We start from the raw sequence: 18,560 nt of genomic DNA, 5'->3' as shown, positions 1-18,560 counted from the left end.
ACTCGCTCTGGATTGGTGTTGATTTCCATTGAGTGAAGTGTTTAAACGGTTAAAGGTTTTCTTAAGAGGCTGTTTCAACTGGGGCTGTGGTTTTGTTTCACCAGGTGCACAACGCGGTTACCGGCTTCTCATTGTTTACTGCTAACTCCCTTCCGCTATACTGCAGTTATCTTCTCTACCTTCATTGTTCTCTCTCTTTCTCTCTCTCTCTCTCTCTCTCTCACACTGTCTGTCAATCATTCTACCTCTTTCAACTCTTCTCCGACTCTTCTGCATCCACTTTCCCCTCTTCTTTCTCCACCGTGTCTTTCCCACATCTGATCAACTCAATCTGCAGCCATCTGATAAATCAGATGATGCGTTTCTTTTGTTCTTCACTTCCTGCCCACCCACCTCATCCCTTTCATCGGTGCATACAGTGTTTCCCACATACATGTCCTGTACAATGTGCAATACCTACACCAGCAGGCACACACACACCCCTCACACATACACACAGATGGTCACCGCACACCACACAATGCTGTATACATCACAGTTGCTCTAGATTTTAAGCTTTAAAAAATGCTCACACACGCCAATTTACCACAGGACCTTCACACACACACACACACACACACACACACTCTAAAAACAACAACAATGCTTAATGCGCTCTATTACTTCCTGCATCTAACATATGAGATGTTTGGTGTCAACAACAACAGGATTTGTCAGTAAAGCAACTTGTTTTGGATTTTTCTCTCTCTACCATTCCACTCCTCTTTCTGCTCCACCCATAAACCCTCCCATCCTCTTTCATGAAAACAACACCCCTCCTCGTTTCCTCAAGGCCTTGTGTCGCTCCTGCCCCTCTCATTTCCATTGACTCTGAAATCCTGACGCAATTATCAGAAGCACGGTAAACATTTTCTCCCAGTCCAGTACTAATCGAAGAATGAAGGCCAGTGAGGAAGGTTACACTCCTATCACGTGTCTGTGTTAGTGCGTAAGTGTTAGGTCTCTTTCTCTCTGTAGACCCATAGAAAAGCTTCCCATGGCCACAAACTGTGAGGATGGGTCTCTTTCCTTACTCCAAAAAACAAAGGTAGGAAATCAATTTGACGCATGGCCGAACGCCTTTTGAGGAAGCTTGTTGAAGAGGGAATTCCTCCGTCTCCCCTTTTTCTGGCTTGAAAATGAAATTAACACATGGAAGCGGAGCCAAATAACATGAGCTTACACAGACTGAAGTCATCACAGAGCTCGAGCAGTTGGCGGCCACACATTCACCTGGGACTCATTTTCTCTCTGTGCGGTTCTCCAATGGCACAACATGGTGTTTTTAACATCACTTATGAAACTACTTCAAACAAGTGACTCAAGTCACTGACACGCTCGACATCGCCAAACCTCGTGGAAGGCAGGAAGGGGGCGCTAGAACTGAGAATCAACACAAGCTAGCATTGTATGAAGTGTTGAGTTCTACAATGAAACTGAATATTATCAGCTGAGAGACTATTCTAAAATCAGTGAAGATGCACTCAGGTTTCTAACAAGATTTAACATCTTAGCATTAGGTCATTGCAGTGTCACATCTGGATTTACAGGATTTGACATCAGTAGATTATTAAGATATATATATATATATATTTTGACATTCATGTGATTTTCCATGTTTAAGCCAAATAACGAATATCCACTTACACATTGAAAAGTGCCAGCCATTAAAAGAAAATATGGAGACATAACTAACCCTAACTCTAGTCCCAACTTAAAATTCAGTGCTTTGCACTTCAAAGCACACAAATGCATTTATAACAGTCATGAGTTTGATTGTATATTCAATCTTTTAAACTGGAACTAATTGCACTGGTGGAGCTATACATTCCATTATGTGCCGTTCTGCATTGAATAGGCTGGCAGGACGAATGTCCAACCTATTCAAACAATTTTAATTGGACAGGCTCTGTGTGAAGCGAATCACATTTCTGACCCAAACATCGTCGCTATAGGTGGGCTCCATTAAATGTCTGGTTCATGACAACTAATGCGGACCAGCGCACTTTATGGCTCCTTGTATTTCGAAATCCAGAATCCAGCATCAACAAACAGGAGGAGGCGACATGTTCCATGTGTGAGCAGTGATCATTTTACTTAAATATCAATAAAAAACTCAAACCTGAGGCATTGCTGATTATATATCCATGGAGTTAAGTTACTGAAAACACCGGCTGACCTCTGTTGGCACAGACTCGTGTAAAAAAAAAAACTTCCATAGAAAGTGTTATCGCCTTCTCATCAGAGATCATCATTACCACATTCACTGCCTGACATTGTCTTTTACTGACCTTTAAGACTTTTGTGACATTATTTACTTAACACAAGCTAATCAATTACATTTAAAAGACAAATCAACTAAACCAGAAAACATGATCCCTGCTCTATGGTTGGGAAAACAGTACAAACAATGTAGGTAAACAATGCACACTGCATGTTAAACTGATGCTGTGTTGTGTGTGTATGTTAGTACGTCAGTGTGCCTTGAGCAGAAGAAGGAAGTTAAGATGTACAGTGCAGCTTAAACTACTATGAGTGAGGATTTTAAGTGTGTTTTTCTGTGTAGTAAATGTGGGTGTGGCTTAATGTGATTTCAGAATAAGTATGAGTGGTGTGTATATATATACATACAAATATATATATAGCATAAAAGGCGGAGACTGCTTCCCTCCCACAGCAGATGAGTATCATATGAAGAAGGATTAGACTTGTGCTCCTGTGTGTGTGTGTGTGTGTGTGTGTGTGTGTGTGTGTGTGTGTGTGTGTGTGTGTGTGTGTGTGTGTGTGTGTGTGTGTGTGTGTGTGTGTGTGTGTGTGTGTGTGCACGAGATCACAGCCATGTGTGCTGGGCTGCTTCATGCGGCTGTGGAGGCTCCAGCTGGTCTGGGCAGAGCCACGGGCACGGGGTGGAGAGGGGCGGAGGAGGAGGAGGATGATGGGGTTTGAGTTTCACTTTAGCGACTATTTTTACAAACACTATTTTAATAAAGTGCATATTACAATGATGATAAAGTGCGTGGAGGCCGAGATGAGTGGAGGAGGAGGGGAGGGTCTTCATGGGACTTTATCAATTTCTAAGATCTTCTTGTCCGTTACCATGTCACTCATAAAACAACAAGGTGGTCAAATAAAAGAGTAAAGAGTCAAACAGCAAGTAAAGCAGAGGTACGTGCACAATATAGGACTAGATGATATGACCTCAAATCTATAGCACGTTAAATTGCAAGATTAATAAGAAAAACATCAACATAATGTAATAATTGTAATAAAAGTAAATAGTGATGTTTCAGAAGTTTGTGTGGATCAAGAAACTAAATCAAGCCTTTGGAAAATATACTCATTTGCCTTCTAACAGAGAGTTTGTGATAACGATAACCCGCTGTAAAGCAGAGAATTGTTGTATTCATGCTTTGGGTTTTTCGTACCTTTTCACAAACATAATATAATGTGTTAATTAGATTTAGAGGCCTTTATAGGCAGATTTTGTAAATGTCAAACTGATCCAAGCTATGTGCTTACTGAGAGTAAACAAAGTCATTATGTCAAACTGTCCCGGCTCCTTCATAAAAACTGACACTGTTGTATTGCAAATGTTGTTGCACTGAGATATACTCTCACTGTGAAGTGGAAGAAGAGTATATGTGAATTCCCAGATAATAAATTGAACAACACACACAGACACAGAAGTCAGCAGTGATACTCACTCTAGAAACACACACACACACACAGGCTCCATCTCTCAGTAGGAGAGTGTAAACAGGTTGTAAATTTCCTCACAGGCGTGGATGAAAGAGGCCGATCACCTGGCAGACTGTCATGTACGATCTCATATGAGCGTCACACTGACTCTGTTTGCAAACAGTAGAAGCTTCGGCACAAAGGCAAACACGCCGTGTGTGGCTGAGACTGCAGGCGTATAAAATGTCAGAGTCAATCTGAGTGGCGCTCATACCCACATTACATATGGGCTCTGTTTACTCTAGCAGATAAATGTGAGTAGTAGATTGGGACAAAGTGATGATTAAGTGCATTTATCAGATTTTTTCATGTCTGTTTGCTGGATTTATAAGCAGAGATAAAAACTTACACACTTGACCTTTCAGCCCCCGAGAAGCTAAATGTGACCTGTGACCAATAAAAAGGAAATGAAACAAGACTTAAATTCCCAAAGGTCATGTGATATCTCTCAATCTTACAGACAACCACCGATTATAATCACAAGAACATCAGTTGGATTTCCCACTGAACAGCTGCAAATGTGTCAGGAATTAGATTTCACATTGAATTACAATTTTGATATTTTATATAAATCTTAGTTTTGCGTGAATCTAAACTAAAAACAGGTTTTAAAATACTACAACTTTCAATTCTACCTGGGAAAATGTTTGTAAAAACAGACAAACATGGATGCTGCAGGTTTCTGATAAGGTAAAGTGTCAGGATCGTATATTTTTGCAAAGTTGATGTAAATGTGTTGTGAGTATTAAAGAAAATGTACATGCATGGAAGTAGTCAGAGTAGACGCAGGATTCTTCATTAGTAAAACTGTTAAATCGATACAAGATGCTTCAAGAACAAATGACAAAAACAAGACACTGTGGTGCTTGAACCTCTGCATAACTAAATCCTTCAATGTATATCTATGTTTCTATATACGGCTTCTCAACTGTCTATTTGAATGCATGTTCACACTTTTCATAACCAAAGCCAGTATTTCCATTTCAATTGTCAGACAAACTAAGCTGCTGAAGAGCAGAGATGTATTCAACAGAGTATTCCTCACTGACCAGGGATGGATGGATGGATGGATGGATGGATGGATGGATGGATGGATGGATGGATGGATGGATGGATGGATGGATGGATGGATGATGGGAGGGAGGGAGGTTTCAACATGTTTACAAGTTGGGAGTGTGGCCAACTAACCAACAAACATTGTGATATGGGTCTGCGAGTTCACTTCAGTCTTAAAGTAAACAGGTAAACACAGCAGCACCAGGTTCATTTTTATGAACTAGTGAACATCCAAATATAGAAAGTACAACAGATTGATATTATTAATTCTTCATAAAAATCCTTTCCATATTATTTTATTAAGAACAGAATCCAAAATGTGCTGAAAGAAACACTTTTTTTCGATTCAAGCTGATTCAGAAAGTAATTTATTATGTATGACAGGGTAATTCTATAATGTTTTACTGAAGCCAGAGCACAGACAACAGATCTGCACTGCATCAAGATGATTTGACCTGACTTTGCCCTTTAATCAAGTATTTATGGAAATTAGATCCATTTATATTCTTTATATTTCAGGACACAGGTTGAATATTTTCCATTTTACACTTGTTTTTACTTGAGCTGGATCTACCACCACACAGGACAATGAACCTATGACTGAGGGCATGAAGAATTCTGAGGTCAAACACCTCGCTGCAGGAAATGCTTATGTGATAATCTTATCACAGTTACTACATTTCATAGCATCACTTCTGTCCTTTTGCAGAGCTTAACCACACAAGTTCCAACTCAGAAACTAGTTTTTAAATACAATCAACAGTGGATGAATGAGCATGAATGATATGCGACAACTTTGATATCTGCTGGTGTGTGAGAGAGACAGTGCTGTCACTGATTAACTGCAAGCTGAGAACACACATCTGGGGGGAGGGGGGTCTGGACGGTTCGCTCTGTAAACAACAACACAGAGGAAACGCTGCATGGATTCGCTCCACTGGCCAATGACTCACCTGGGTGCAACATCCCGCAACTCACAAATGCACGCACACACACGCACACACCTCGCAAAACAAATACTGGCGACCAAACAAAGAGTTACTTCTCAAAACTTGCTCTTTTGTCGCAGTTTCTATCTCTCGCTTCCTCTCTTTTTATATATTGACAACACCAAGTCTGTGAAGCTGAAATGACCAATTTATCTCATTTTAACTTGGCCATTGGTATTTTAGGAATCCATTAACAGCATGTAAACTTGTCACTGCTCTTTTAGCGCTCTCTCAACCAATAGACAAAAGGTTACTCTGAAGCAAATCTCAACTCAGACCTCTGCACACCCCATCAAATACCTGCAGGAAATGATTTGTGTACACACTTTACAGCATCGAGAGAGAAGACCAGTGAACTGAAGAAAGCAAACACATGAAAACCCGTCAGAATCACTGGAGCAGATACTCCTGCATAACTCGACCACAAAACATGTTGGGGGATGTTATACCCAGTTCTGCTGTAAAGCAGCAAATCCTCACATTGGAAAAGACACACTGGAATCAGAAAATGTGTTCCATGTCTCTCAAACAATGAATAGGTGATAAAATCTTCATGTCCATGCTCCATACCAACAGGTCACATGTTGCTTTACGGCACAGCAGGAGATTGAAGTTTACAGCACGAGAAAGAATTATGGCCACAAAATTGAAAAGCAGCAGAAAAAAAAAACATCCTCCAACATATCAGACCTTGAGCATCCTCTTGGTGACAGGAAGCGTGGGAGGAATTATGGGAAATGTGGTCTCACTTAAGAGAAACACAAGCAGTAACAACCGCTCATGAGGTTTCCAACTGTCAACTTGTTGCTCTTACGATACTCTGATCGGAACCACAATCAATTCGATGTTCTGCTCAAAGACGTTAAGAGGAAAAAGAAAGAGTCGACGCACAAGATTTTGTCTGTGTGAGAAAAAGCGGTGTTAATAATATCAATCAAACAAACCCACACTTCCTTTGCCAACACCTGTCTTTTACTGCTCCGCCGCGACCCCCCCCTTCCTTCCCTACGCGCCGGAAAGAAATAAGTGGATGAATAATTACAGGTATAAACACCTCGGGGCCATCCAAAGGGGTTTTCTCCTCTTCTGATTTTCTTTTAAACTTTTCCGCCTCTTGAAATAGTCATCTGAGCAGATTCTTTTTTTGGTGCCTTCAAAGCTTGCAGGGTGATGAGGAAGATCTCCTGCTTTTATTATCTCATTTGTATTTTAATTTTCACTCTATAATGCTCTCTTCACCTCTCCAGTCCTCTCTCTTTAAACTCCATCTTTACAGTCGATTTATCTGTCAACACCCTAATTTATTTTGATCTACTGCTCATGTTTCATGTCCCTCTTCAAAGCAGCAGGGAACCCAAAGTCTCCCTGAGACTGAATTAACAAGCCAACAAGTGGCCACACACATACACACACAGGTTTGCACAGTAATACTTATTTGGACTATGCATTGGCAGCCTAACCAAAACCTTAACCAGGACCATTTCATGCCTAACCCAAACCTTAACCTAACCACAACTCACATCTTATAACTAACTTAACCAGGACCTCAGACATGATGTTTGGGACCTCATGTTTGGAACCAGGCTTTGGTCTCCATGAGGTCTGACTGGTCCTGACAAGGTCAATGTTTATGGTGGAAAAGGTCCGAAAGAGGAAAAGAGGGGTTCAGCATCTTGCCCAAGGACACTTGAAGAGTGGAGGAGCTATAGGAATCGAACCACCAACTTTTGACACACTTGCACAAACAATTTAAATGTCTATCCATGATGTTAAGTCAATTTGTCAATCAAGTTATTTGGTTTCTATTTTAAAAAATTATGGATAAAATCTGTTGTTGCCCTACTGCCACTGAACCCTGTTTCTTTAAAAGATGAATATTAAATTATATTTGAACAGCACCAACTTACAACACACATTATCTCAATGCACTCCAGATAGTAAGTTCGAGACTTAAAAATATTACAGAGAAACACCACAGTTTCCACAGCAGTTGGCGATAAATTCATTTTATTTCTTTGAATATATAGTAACTTTTAAGTTCTGTCAAGGATAATGAGAACCACGGCTACTGTTAAAGGATCGACCTTGTACATACATATGTTTTCCATATTTTTTCAAAGCCTATTGGGGTGTAATATCTGGCTAATAATAAAGAATAAATCCCAAATAATGAGACAACAACATAAATCATTTCATGTGATGTGAATGAGGAGAAAAGAACAAGGATATTTGCTTGTTTGCCAAAGAGGAATCATGGAGCTTTGCTTCCCTATCGTCAGCCTCATTTCACTCACTAATCTGAGACTTTACACAACTGTAATCTCACACTTACATACACTGCAACAATGGCGATTTAAGACTCTGCCAGTTCCTTCGTCCCATCGCTCCTGTACAAACTGAAAACTCCAACATAAGCAGCTTTTTAAAAAAAGCTTTTACTTTGACAACATGGATGTTACTTTACACTTCTTGTCTCCATTCTTGATATACTTTTTTATATATAGCAACATTTTGCAAAGCAAGGTTTCCATCTGACCCCAGCTTTTGCTGCCTTATAGTGAAAGCCTCTTTTCTCTTAGGCCTCTTAGATCCAAGCGGCAGGGTCCTTATCATAGGCAGTCAGAGGCAGAGGGGCCCCACTGCCGCTCATCCCAGCCCTTGGGTCCATATGAAGGGGGATTAGGGAGGCCTCAGCCTGTGTTGCTGCCATTGTTTACCAAGGGACTAGGGGCTGGCTGAACCACCCCCCTGTCAACACCACAATACAATGGGAAACAAGGAAGTGGCAAGATCCAAGAGGCTTGCACACACACATGCCATTCCATTGATCTTAGGGAGGATCGACCTGGTATTATGTGGGAGACACGAGGAGGAGGAAACGGGGATGGGAGCTTGTTAGCAACAGCAGCTTTTGAATGGAGGTGGAGGCATATGAAAAGTGTATGTGCCGAGAACACGAGACCTAAATTTCCACCTACATAATAATAGAAAAGTAAACAAGCTTTCAGTTGAAGTGGGAAAAAACAATTAAACTGCCATTTCCCCCTGTGATGCCGTTTAGTTAAAGCCACAAAGGGACATTTTGAGATCTTAGAAATGACAAACGCTTTACCGCTACCTTTCCCAAAAACTCTCTCTTTGCGGTCTTCCTGTCAATTTTTAATTTCAGTCTGTGAGATGAAATGTCAAATGAGCAGGAAATTCCCCCAAACAAGACAAAGATAGTGCTCTTCGTACACAGAGGCGTTACATGCTGACTTGTAAATTCCAGTGACTAAGTTTACATGCTTAAAACTATAAACAAAACACTTTACTGTTTTTCCCAACATGTACAGTAAGACTTTTACAGACACTGTCCAGGTACAGTGAGAATGAAAGGGTTTTGGCGCAGCGGGTCATCTTCTGAGGGTGTTGACGTCATCGTGTGACCACAGCTTCCACATCACAGGGAGTTTCACAGCCTCTCTGACGATGAAGAAAACTGCACGCAGCCAAATATCGGATGTTTAAACAGCTTCTCAATTTTCAGATAACAACCCTCCAAACAGTTCACTGGGAGTTTCATCCGTTAACTCTCACATTAAGATTGTTTTTAAGCTTCTAGATGCCAAATCTGCATTGGCAAGTTAAAGCTTCTCTCAAAACAGAAGAGGTTATTTTTTATTTCCAAACTGGACACGATAGACAACAAACTCATAAAATATGGTCAGTAAAAGTTTCTGATTGCGATCTATAGTCTAAACACATCCATTAAAATATGACACACCAAATTCCACTTGTCCATAAACATTTGCACTCCACAAATCCCTCACTTGTTTCATAAAAATTATTCTGGAAATGAATCGAATCCGCTTCAAAAGTTAATGGCTTTTTTCCTAGGCCCATAATCCACCCTTCAAGCAAGGTTCACTAAAATCGGTTCAATAATTTTTACGTAATCCTGCTGACATCAAACAGAATTGGAAAGATATCCTCCCTGGCGGAGGTATTAAAAAAAGCATGGTGGCTGTTTTTGTTTCAGAGGACGCGCTAATTTCAACCAATCACCAACAACAATCAGATAACGTCACATCTTCTCCCAATTTATTTCTGCTCTAACTTTGGATATCATGATTTTCTGTCAGGGCTTGAGTCCACAGCCACACAGCTCAAATGAATGGGGATCATCACGTCAATCAATCAAATCAATCAGACATTAAAAACCTTCCTCTAGCATAACAATGATAAGCTTTTATTGTGAAGCAGTTGGAAAGGCAGCTTAAGCAACGGAAACAGAATGATGACTCCTAAGTCGTTGTTCAATTGGTGGATATTTTCTCAATACACCAGCCAGTTTCAAATATTAGACTGGATAAAAGACGAGAACAACATGTTGTTGTAAGAAGTTTAGTCCATCACATTCCAGGGAAACTTAATAAATCTCTGTCAGAGAAAAGAACATAATGGTATGGTCCTAGGATTATTATTATAAGCTCAGGTTAATACAAACAGACCATAAGACCGTTCATCACTCTGTTCTTCATCTCTCCTCTTCCACTTCTTCTCTCTAATGTGTGTCTGCTTTCTAAGAAAACTCTTTCACAAGCCATAATCAAGCCCTGAACAACAGCAGCCACTGAAACTGTGGCGCAACACACCAGCATGGTGAACTCTATATTCACTCATCTACACTGCCACATTCCCTGGTAAAGATTCTGCAGGTTTCTCCAAAACGTTTCAGCAGGGTGTTTGCTCTCCGACAGCCAGGTCCTCCAGGTGAAGTGTGGTGATGTTGTACTTATTATGCTGCGCTGTACCTCAAGATTAATGTGGATTCTGGAGCTTTATGCGAGTTTAAAAAATGATGACAGGAAGCTGAATTGGAGGAACCCTATGCTTAGATTCAGCTACGGTGATGAAAATAGCACAGACAAGAAAAAGAGGTGGATAGGTGAAAAGAGGCAAAAGGAAAAGGAGTTGGGAGAAAGATGGAGGGAATAATTCTCAGTTATTCTTCATTGAGAATCTCCGTTCTGCTGGGGTTCGACGACAAAGAGCGATTATCGCTTCAGAAACACTGACTTTGGTAATCCACAGCATTATACTCACAGCTAGTGAGGGTCTGACACACACACACACACACACACACACACACACACACACACACACACACACACACACACACACACACACACACACACACACACACACACACACACACACACACACACACACACACACACACACACACACACACACACACACAAAATGCACCATGAACCTTGGAAACAAACACAACCCCAAGGCAACAAACTTGAGGAAAAAACATGCAGATAAAGAGAGAGACCCACACACACACACACAAACAAACACAAAATGCCCCTTAGATACACACAAATAACTTAGTGGAAGGAACTTAAGCCACAATAACGCACACACACACACACTTACACAATACGCAGTGTCTTACTCACAGTGGATAAAGCTTTATCCAAAGACAACAAGCGGAGGGAGTTTAGTCGTATCTCTGAATCCCACAAATCTCCGTCTTTGGCCACTTCCTCTGAGAGGACGGCTGATATCTCCATTAATATAACAACAGCGAAATGCCCCATGAAACGCTGTAATACCAGTATTACGGCTGAATGGGAGAAGGGGCCTCTCCAGTGTGTAGTCGCTTTGTACAAATGACTTCTCGTAAGAGATTACAAGCTTTTCCGTCTTATATGAGATGTTAACAATAAGTCCAGAGAAATAAGGGGTGTGATTAATCCATCTTTTTTTGTCCATTTCACAAAATCTGGTTTGGGTGAACATGGAAAATAACACGTTTATCTTTTCAGAACAACAACAGCTCTTGGAAATGTTTTGATGGTTGTAGTTAATGCCTTCTGACAGATTCTCATTCAAATCCCCAGAGCATCAGTTACACAAAATGTATTCAAAGGGCATGAGTAACAACATATTTAAACTCTGGAAACCACTTGTACAATGAAAGCTAAACCCAGGTTTTGCCCTTGGATAGAAAGGGGAAATACAAATATTACAATTAATATTTAGCTTTCAGTCATTTCACTGATGTTCTCACAATGAGTTCAACAGATTAGAGTTGTTTACTGGAAAACAGCAGCAGCAGCTTTTAGGAAACTTCAGCTGATGAACAATGACAACATTCAGTCTCCCACAGACTTATTACCATCACCGTCTTCAAACAAGCTTGATGTATAGATAGACAATAATGCCATAACATAATAATAGAAGTAGGGCTGCATCTGATCATCTACTTTAATCATTTTCAATTTATCTATAAAGAACTTTCCTGAATTAACATTTGGCCAATAAAACATCAGAAGCTGTCGCTAACGATGTTGGCAATGTCTTCAAATGTCACAGGTTTGTCCAACAAACACTATGAGACAAAGGTCTTCACATTTCAAAAGCTGAAACCTGAACATTTTAACCATGGTAGTTGATTGATTTACAGTTCATCGATTAAGAGATTTGAGTTTTCATTGATAAATATCAGAATGAATCACATGAGCACATCATCTGCATTCTTATCACCAAGCTGACGGGAAAATCATGTATACTGTAATTATGATAATTAAATTACTGATATGAGAAAAACTCATCTAGACATCTGGTAAATATGATTTCATCTTCATGAAGGTTCTTACACTGAATAGGGTTTTTTTTTGTTGTATAAAAAAAACTAGCCTGGGGGCGTAACCTCGTAACCTTTTACGAACTTAACGATGACTCAAAAATATTTTAGAAGAAGAAACAAGACACCAGCAGTCAAGAAACTTTTAAAGTCACAGTCCAAAGACAGCAGGATAGCAGCAAGACACGGACACACACAGACGTAACATGCATCACCATGTCCCGTACTAACACCACAACACGACAGGTCTCCCAGACCTGTAGTTCCCGATCCATCCCTTCCATCCATAATCATCAGCCCCCACCTCAAAAACCCCTAAACCACCACTCTCAGCCCTTTCAAGTGGCAGGTAGACGGGGCCCGATGCGTCTGTACCGCCTCACAACCAGTGGGCTAATTACAAGGGAAGCAGCAACAAGTGAGCATTGTGTGGAGTCCCGAAGACACACAGGGGAAGAAAGTGCTCTTTATCTCGAACACCACCACCACTCCTTCCCTCCATCCTCCTCCTCCACTCCGCTCTCAACAAACACAATCTCCTAGAGGCTCTGCGGATGGCACTCGAGAAGAGTAGAGCAAAGTAGAGAAGAAAAGAGACGAGAAGAGAAGAGAAGAGAAGAGAAGGAGACCAACTGATAAATGACAAATACCATCACACTTGATCACCGTGTTTGTGCAGCGCAATGCCGGATGTACGATGTTATGCAACAAAGATTATAAGCATGTTTAGGGAAATATGACTACGTTCTATCGTACTCACAGTTCATTCAATTATAATCTCAAAGACATTAACGTAGCTTTGTCCGGGTGTAAACCCAAGGCCTGTGCGGAGCTAGATTTTGTCACATTTTTCTCACCAATAAAACAAAAACACAGGATAATTTTCTTTCCTCAACATTCAAATCTGGAAGATTGGATTTTAATTATAGGGAAGATAAATACATAATTCAAGTACAAGTGTGCTCCCCATGTTTATTTTAAACCTCTAACATTTTATTCAACTTTACGCTGTACAACTGGAGCGACTGATTCACAAATAACATGACATTGATATCAAAGTTTATCTTCCCAGAGATAAGAGCTTGAAATATATTTTTTTTATGTGGCAGCCTGAGGTATTTATAGAGAGAATCTTTTGTAGTGGGAGATTGTGTGAAAGAACAGTCAGCTGTTTTTGACCCTTCCGTGACCCAGTCAAAATCTCCCACGACTAACTGAGCCGGGCCTTGACCCAGACTTTGCGGTGCAAAACACTGTGAGAAACTTCAAGGTGTCATTAGAGAAATCACATTTTCTGGCCATGAAGCAGATTCCCAATTCACCGTGCTTCATATTAGATCAGCCTACAGTACATGTGATCCCGCAAACAGTTGTCTCTGCTGTTCAGCAACGTCTCGCCGACAAGAGCAGGGGGTTAATTCAGGCAACAGGATTACACAGCACGTGAAAAATGAATTTGGCACAACTGCTCATGTTTGGTGCAATTAGTCAGCCTATCCATGGATGTTGGTTCTTATGGGTGACTTGAAGGGATTGTATGATTAATTTTTCAGGGCTGTCTGGCTGGATGAGTGATACTGCATACTTGAAATCCTTCCATGAGTCTTTCTGATGTTTGTTTTAGCGGTTTAACACTTAGAACAGCCGTTAAAGGCAGCAACAAACCTCTCGTCATTCACCCGGGCATGCAGTTGAAAAAATAAAAACTCAGGGTGACGACATCAATCATATTTCCAACTCCGACGAAGGCATAAACAAAAACAGGATCTTTTTGCCGCCTTCCCTCGTGAGGCGGCGGCGCTTTGATTTAATTTTGCTGCGTTTTACGGAGTGCTTCATTTTCTACGGCGGTTTCAGGGGAAACAACACAGTTCAGTTCAAAGCCAAATAAGAACATGTGTAAAGTTTGGGACTGATTTGCAGAGGCTGCGACTGTGAACTCACACTGACAGAGGCTCTCGTAGCATCGAACCAACGTTAACCTTCACTGCATTAAACTACAGACACTCGTATTCACTGCACCGATATAAACTGACTATTTTGAATGGGCGAGGGAGGCGTTTCTTTGGTTGAACTAACAGGGGTGTACTATAATCATTATAGATCTCAGTAGCTCAAAAGAAGCTTAACTCCAAAACAGCCTAACTATTATAAATACTCAAGCACAATGCAAATCTTATGTATCAAAAAAAGAGCCAATAGAAAATCTGTATACAACCAAAGAAATGCTATTTTGTAGGAAATAAGTGTATAAGAGGCTATAGATTAAACCACCATCTGTCGATTGAATCTAATAGCAAGGATCTTGGTGATTTCTATGCTGATGTAAGTGAGTGTGTATAAATGTCCAACATCTGATACACAGAAGAAATAGGAAAAAGCTGAAATACCCAGAAAAACATCTTCTGTCTTTATCCAAAAAAGCACAGAAGAATCTCCACTCATTAGTGATCCGTCACCTCCACGCCGTCTCTGTTTGTTATGACTGAAGTCTGGTGACAGAGGATGTCTTTGCGTCTGCCAAAAATAAAAAGATACTAGCCAGCGGCCACCCGCGCTACAGACATTTCCATCCCTGAGTGTACGTTGCTTTCTTTCGTCACATTTCCTCCGCATGTGGTGAGCGACCGTGACAAGAGCATCACCACTTACACTGAATATCATTTTAATCGCTCATCAAATAAAACTTAGTTTCCTTCCTGAAGCACAAAACCATGTGTTCACTGAGTGTGTGTACAAAGCAGCACACACACACAGAGACAGATAACCAGCAGTGACAATGTGCACTGCAGCCAGCAGAAGGATTGAAAGAGAAGCAGACTTACAGATGGAGAAACTGAGCTGTTGGGGAGGTAGGGGTCAGGCAGCATGATGAAGGGATAGCCAGGATACCCCGGCGTCTTGTACATGCCTCCATCTTGGTGCTTCGACACTGAAAAAAATAAAAAAATAATGACCAGATTACATTTATATTGGTCTCTAAGGTGACCGGTAATCGTGCAGAGACATTTTCAATTTGATTTAGTTGTTTAGAGAATAACAGAAGTTGTGGATGAACAATGGAGTCTCTCTACAAGGATTGAAATCAAATTAAAACTGATACTCACTCCCACAATGTAAAAGATTCAACTTCCTGCTTCGGATTAAAAACTAAAACTTGACATCCAAATTACAAGTGCGCACAAAGAAGGCCAATTATTTACAAGTGTTCTAGTCACTACATGTTATATCCTCGTATGAGCACAGACGACGACACTTGAGACAAAAGCGTAACAACCGTCACCTAGCCTGAGAGGCGTCAACTCCTGTAGCCTATGTGTTAATCTATCTCTCACCACCACCCATAATAAGCATCAGGGGTCTCTCTGTGGCTCAGGTAAAGCGAGGTATAACTAGGTTATCTGCATGAAACACACACAGAGAGAGAAAGTTTTTTAGTGCTCCAGTCAAATCACTCCTCACTGCTGAACTTTTACGAAGGTGCCACAACTTTTAATTTGCCCGGAACTAGAGTTACAGAACATGAAATAATGCAATCACATAATCAGCATCATTCAGGGTGGGTATTTTTCTCTCCGGTTTCCTGTGGGTGTCATTTCTTTTTCCTCAAGACCCCCCAAACAGGCGCATTTGTAACCACAAATTTACATTTGACGAGGATTGTGCTCGAAGGAACACAATGTGAGAACATTTTTCATTTCAGAAATGACTGAAATTAAGTTTTGAGACTGACTACAGTCTACGGTGGTGCCTTTAATTAAAACTGCAATTTGCCAAAGGGGAGGGAAAGTGAAATTGCTGTTCTTATGGGTGGCCACCCAAACAAAAAAAAACTTAAATAAACCTCTCAAGCACCCAGGTTGATACCAGGTTTGACAAAGTATGGCAAAGGCTACACTGTATAAAATGTCAAGGGGTACACTTTAAAAACCCTTTATTTCTAAAATAAGGGCAAAAGGTTTTATAGATGAAAGCATGTGGAAGATCACACTATCAGCATAACCACGTAGAGTTGGGTGATAATAAGACTATACCAGATGTCCAATATATCGATATAATGATCATGCATTTTGTAAGCAGAGGGAAGAGATTACCTCAGATTTGTAAAATGTTTTGTTGTTGATCAAATTTTTGTCATTCTCTGCCCATAAAGAACAATTTCAAACCACACAACCACAACATCTTTAATATAATTACTTTTGTCAGGCCTGTTACAGTGGTACGGAGGTGTCAAGCCCCATTTATAACAATCTAATATCATTTTAAAAATGAAAAGACAAACTTTAAACCAACTTATGTGGTATGTTATGAGACAGATTTAGGAGACTGATATTTTGTTTTCATACCTTTTTTTAAACGGAGGATGCTATGAACATGTAAACTGTAAATGAGCAAAAACTTCCCAAATGTTCTCACTTTAAAAACACATTTAGTGGAACAAAGGTGATTTATCTTTAATAGCATGTCAGATTTGCTCTAAATAAGAAGGGCTTTTTTCAAACAGTAGTTGATAAATCAGGGTTGAACAAACAAATTAGCATGTTGTTTTCTATTTTTGCAGCAAGGCATCTTTCAAAGGGTAAGGCCGAATTTCCTCCAGAACGGGGACTGAAGATTTTCCAAACAGTTCCAGTAAGAATGGTAAACTGCACGTTATTGTCACATAATGACCCAAATACTTCCACTACTAATATTAAAAGGACATTTAAAGCTGCTACTTTCTACTCGAATCTCCCTGAAACAGACCAAACCATCAAGTGTCGGATTCAGGAGAAAAAGTCGAGAGTTGACAACGTGGATTTTTTTTTTACAGTGTACACCTGAAAACTAAAACTCTTTGAAGTTTTCTTTAATGTTGCAACACGTGTCCCGGTGACCGTAAGGCTCTTCTCTTTGACACGATAGGCGGGGGGTTGTTTCATCGCCTCTCAGCTGAGGTAGTAGTGGCTGCTGAAACCGGATGAGAGCGACTGTGTAGCTATGTGTGAATGTTTTCGGCTTTTTCCGTGTTTCTCACCTCCGTCGAGATGCTCCCGGTGTTTCTCCGCGAAGCCCCGCTGCTCGCCCGGCTGCTGTCCCCGTCTGACCGCCTGGAAGGGACCGACAACAAGCACAGGGGGTTTAGGGGTCGGACGGTCCGAAAAGAGGAGAAAAGAGATGGTGTGTTTTTCTGTCCCCCCCCACTGGGAATTTCACTACTGTAACCCTGAGGGGGAATTCACTGCGTTTCATTCAGCGGCTTGTCAGCAGCGTGGAGAATAAAACACACACACGCACACACACACACACTGTATATCCACTCACACACACACACACACACACGCACACACTCCGTGCCACCTACCGCCGCGCTCGGACTTTGACTGATCTCCGACTCGTTCACCAGGGAGGACTTGAGGTCGGCCAGGTCCCGCTCCGTGAACGCGTTCTCCTGGATCTTCTCCTCCTGCTCCCCTTCGTCTTTGAACGCTATCATCTCATCGTTCGCTCCCAGGTCGTCCCCGCCGCCGCTGCTCAGCTGAGGCATGTCTGCGTCTTTCTTCCCCTCCCTCGCAAATGTATCGCACTTTTGTAAAAAAGAAAAAAAAAAAAATACGCCTAACAAGGTAGAAGAAAGTGTAAATACAGAAGTGGGGGGTGGACAGAAAAAATCAAAGGACTTCTGGGTTGAAATCTCCTCGGCGCGTGTGTTGTTGCCTCCAAAGTGCAGAAAGTGCCTCCACGTACATGGAGAGAGGAGAAAAGTTGAGATGTGGCGTCCCCGGGCTGCTCGGCGGAGGACTAACGTTTCCCTGCTACAGCAAACAGCTCATTTGAGCCCAAGACATGGCGAGGAGTCCCGACATCAAAGGGAGCCGACCGGATGATTGACAGGTCCGATGACTTGTTGGGGGTTGTACGATTGTTTCTGCAGAGGGCTGCGGCTCTTAAAGAGACATCACCTCCCCGAGCTCTGCTCCACGGGCATTATGCATGACTTCCAGGGGCGTGTTCAAACCATCCACGGTCCCCTGGCTGCAGGAGCCTGCTGCTGCATCTTGCCACCGAAAACTTCTTCTTTAAGACGAATGTTCTCGGAGGGCGACAGAGCAGAT

General features: G+C 41.3%; 1 protein-coding gene across 10 annotated transcripts in view; it reads right to left on the bottom strand.

Moving 5' to 3' along the window:
• The window catches only part of tcf7 (transcription factor 7), a 62,930-nt gene extending 44,592 nt beyond the window's left edge, over positions 1–18,338 (bottom strand). For 9 of the 10 annotated variants that reach the window (XM_035177891.1, XM_035177893.1, XM_035177892.2 and 6 more), the window contains exons 1-3: positions 17,810–18,338; positions 17,483–17,555; positions 15,291–15,397 (exon numbers count right to left, since the gene is read on the bottom strand). In XM_035177891.1, the coding sequence (XP_035033782.1) occupies positions 15,291–15,397; positions 17,483–17,555; positions 17,810–17,992 (363 nt within the window). In that variant the 5' untranslated portion in view covers positions 17,993–18,338. Of the gene's footprint in view, positions 1–14,855; positions 15,221–15,290; positions 15,398–17,482; positions 17,556–17,809 lie in introns of those variants that run through there. The other variant, XM_047343403.1, reaches the window with a different exon arrangement.
• Positions 18,339–18,560: the final 222 nt, after the last annotated feature.

This window comes from Hippoglossus stenolepis, chromosome 15 (assembly GCF_022539355.2).
Source record: "Hippoglossus stenolepis isolate QCI-W04-F060 chromosome 15, HSTE1.2, whole genome shotgun sequence".
Taxonomy (NCBI): domain Eukaryota; kingdom Metazoa; phylum Chordata; class Actinopteri; order Pleuronectiformes; family Pleuronectidae; genus Hippoglossus; species Hippoglossus stenolepis.
The sequence above is the reverse complement of the archived record's forward strand: the minus strand, read 5'-3'. Positions and strand labels throughout refer to the sequence as shown.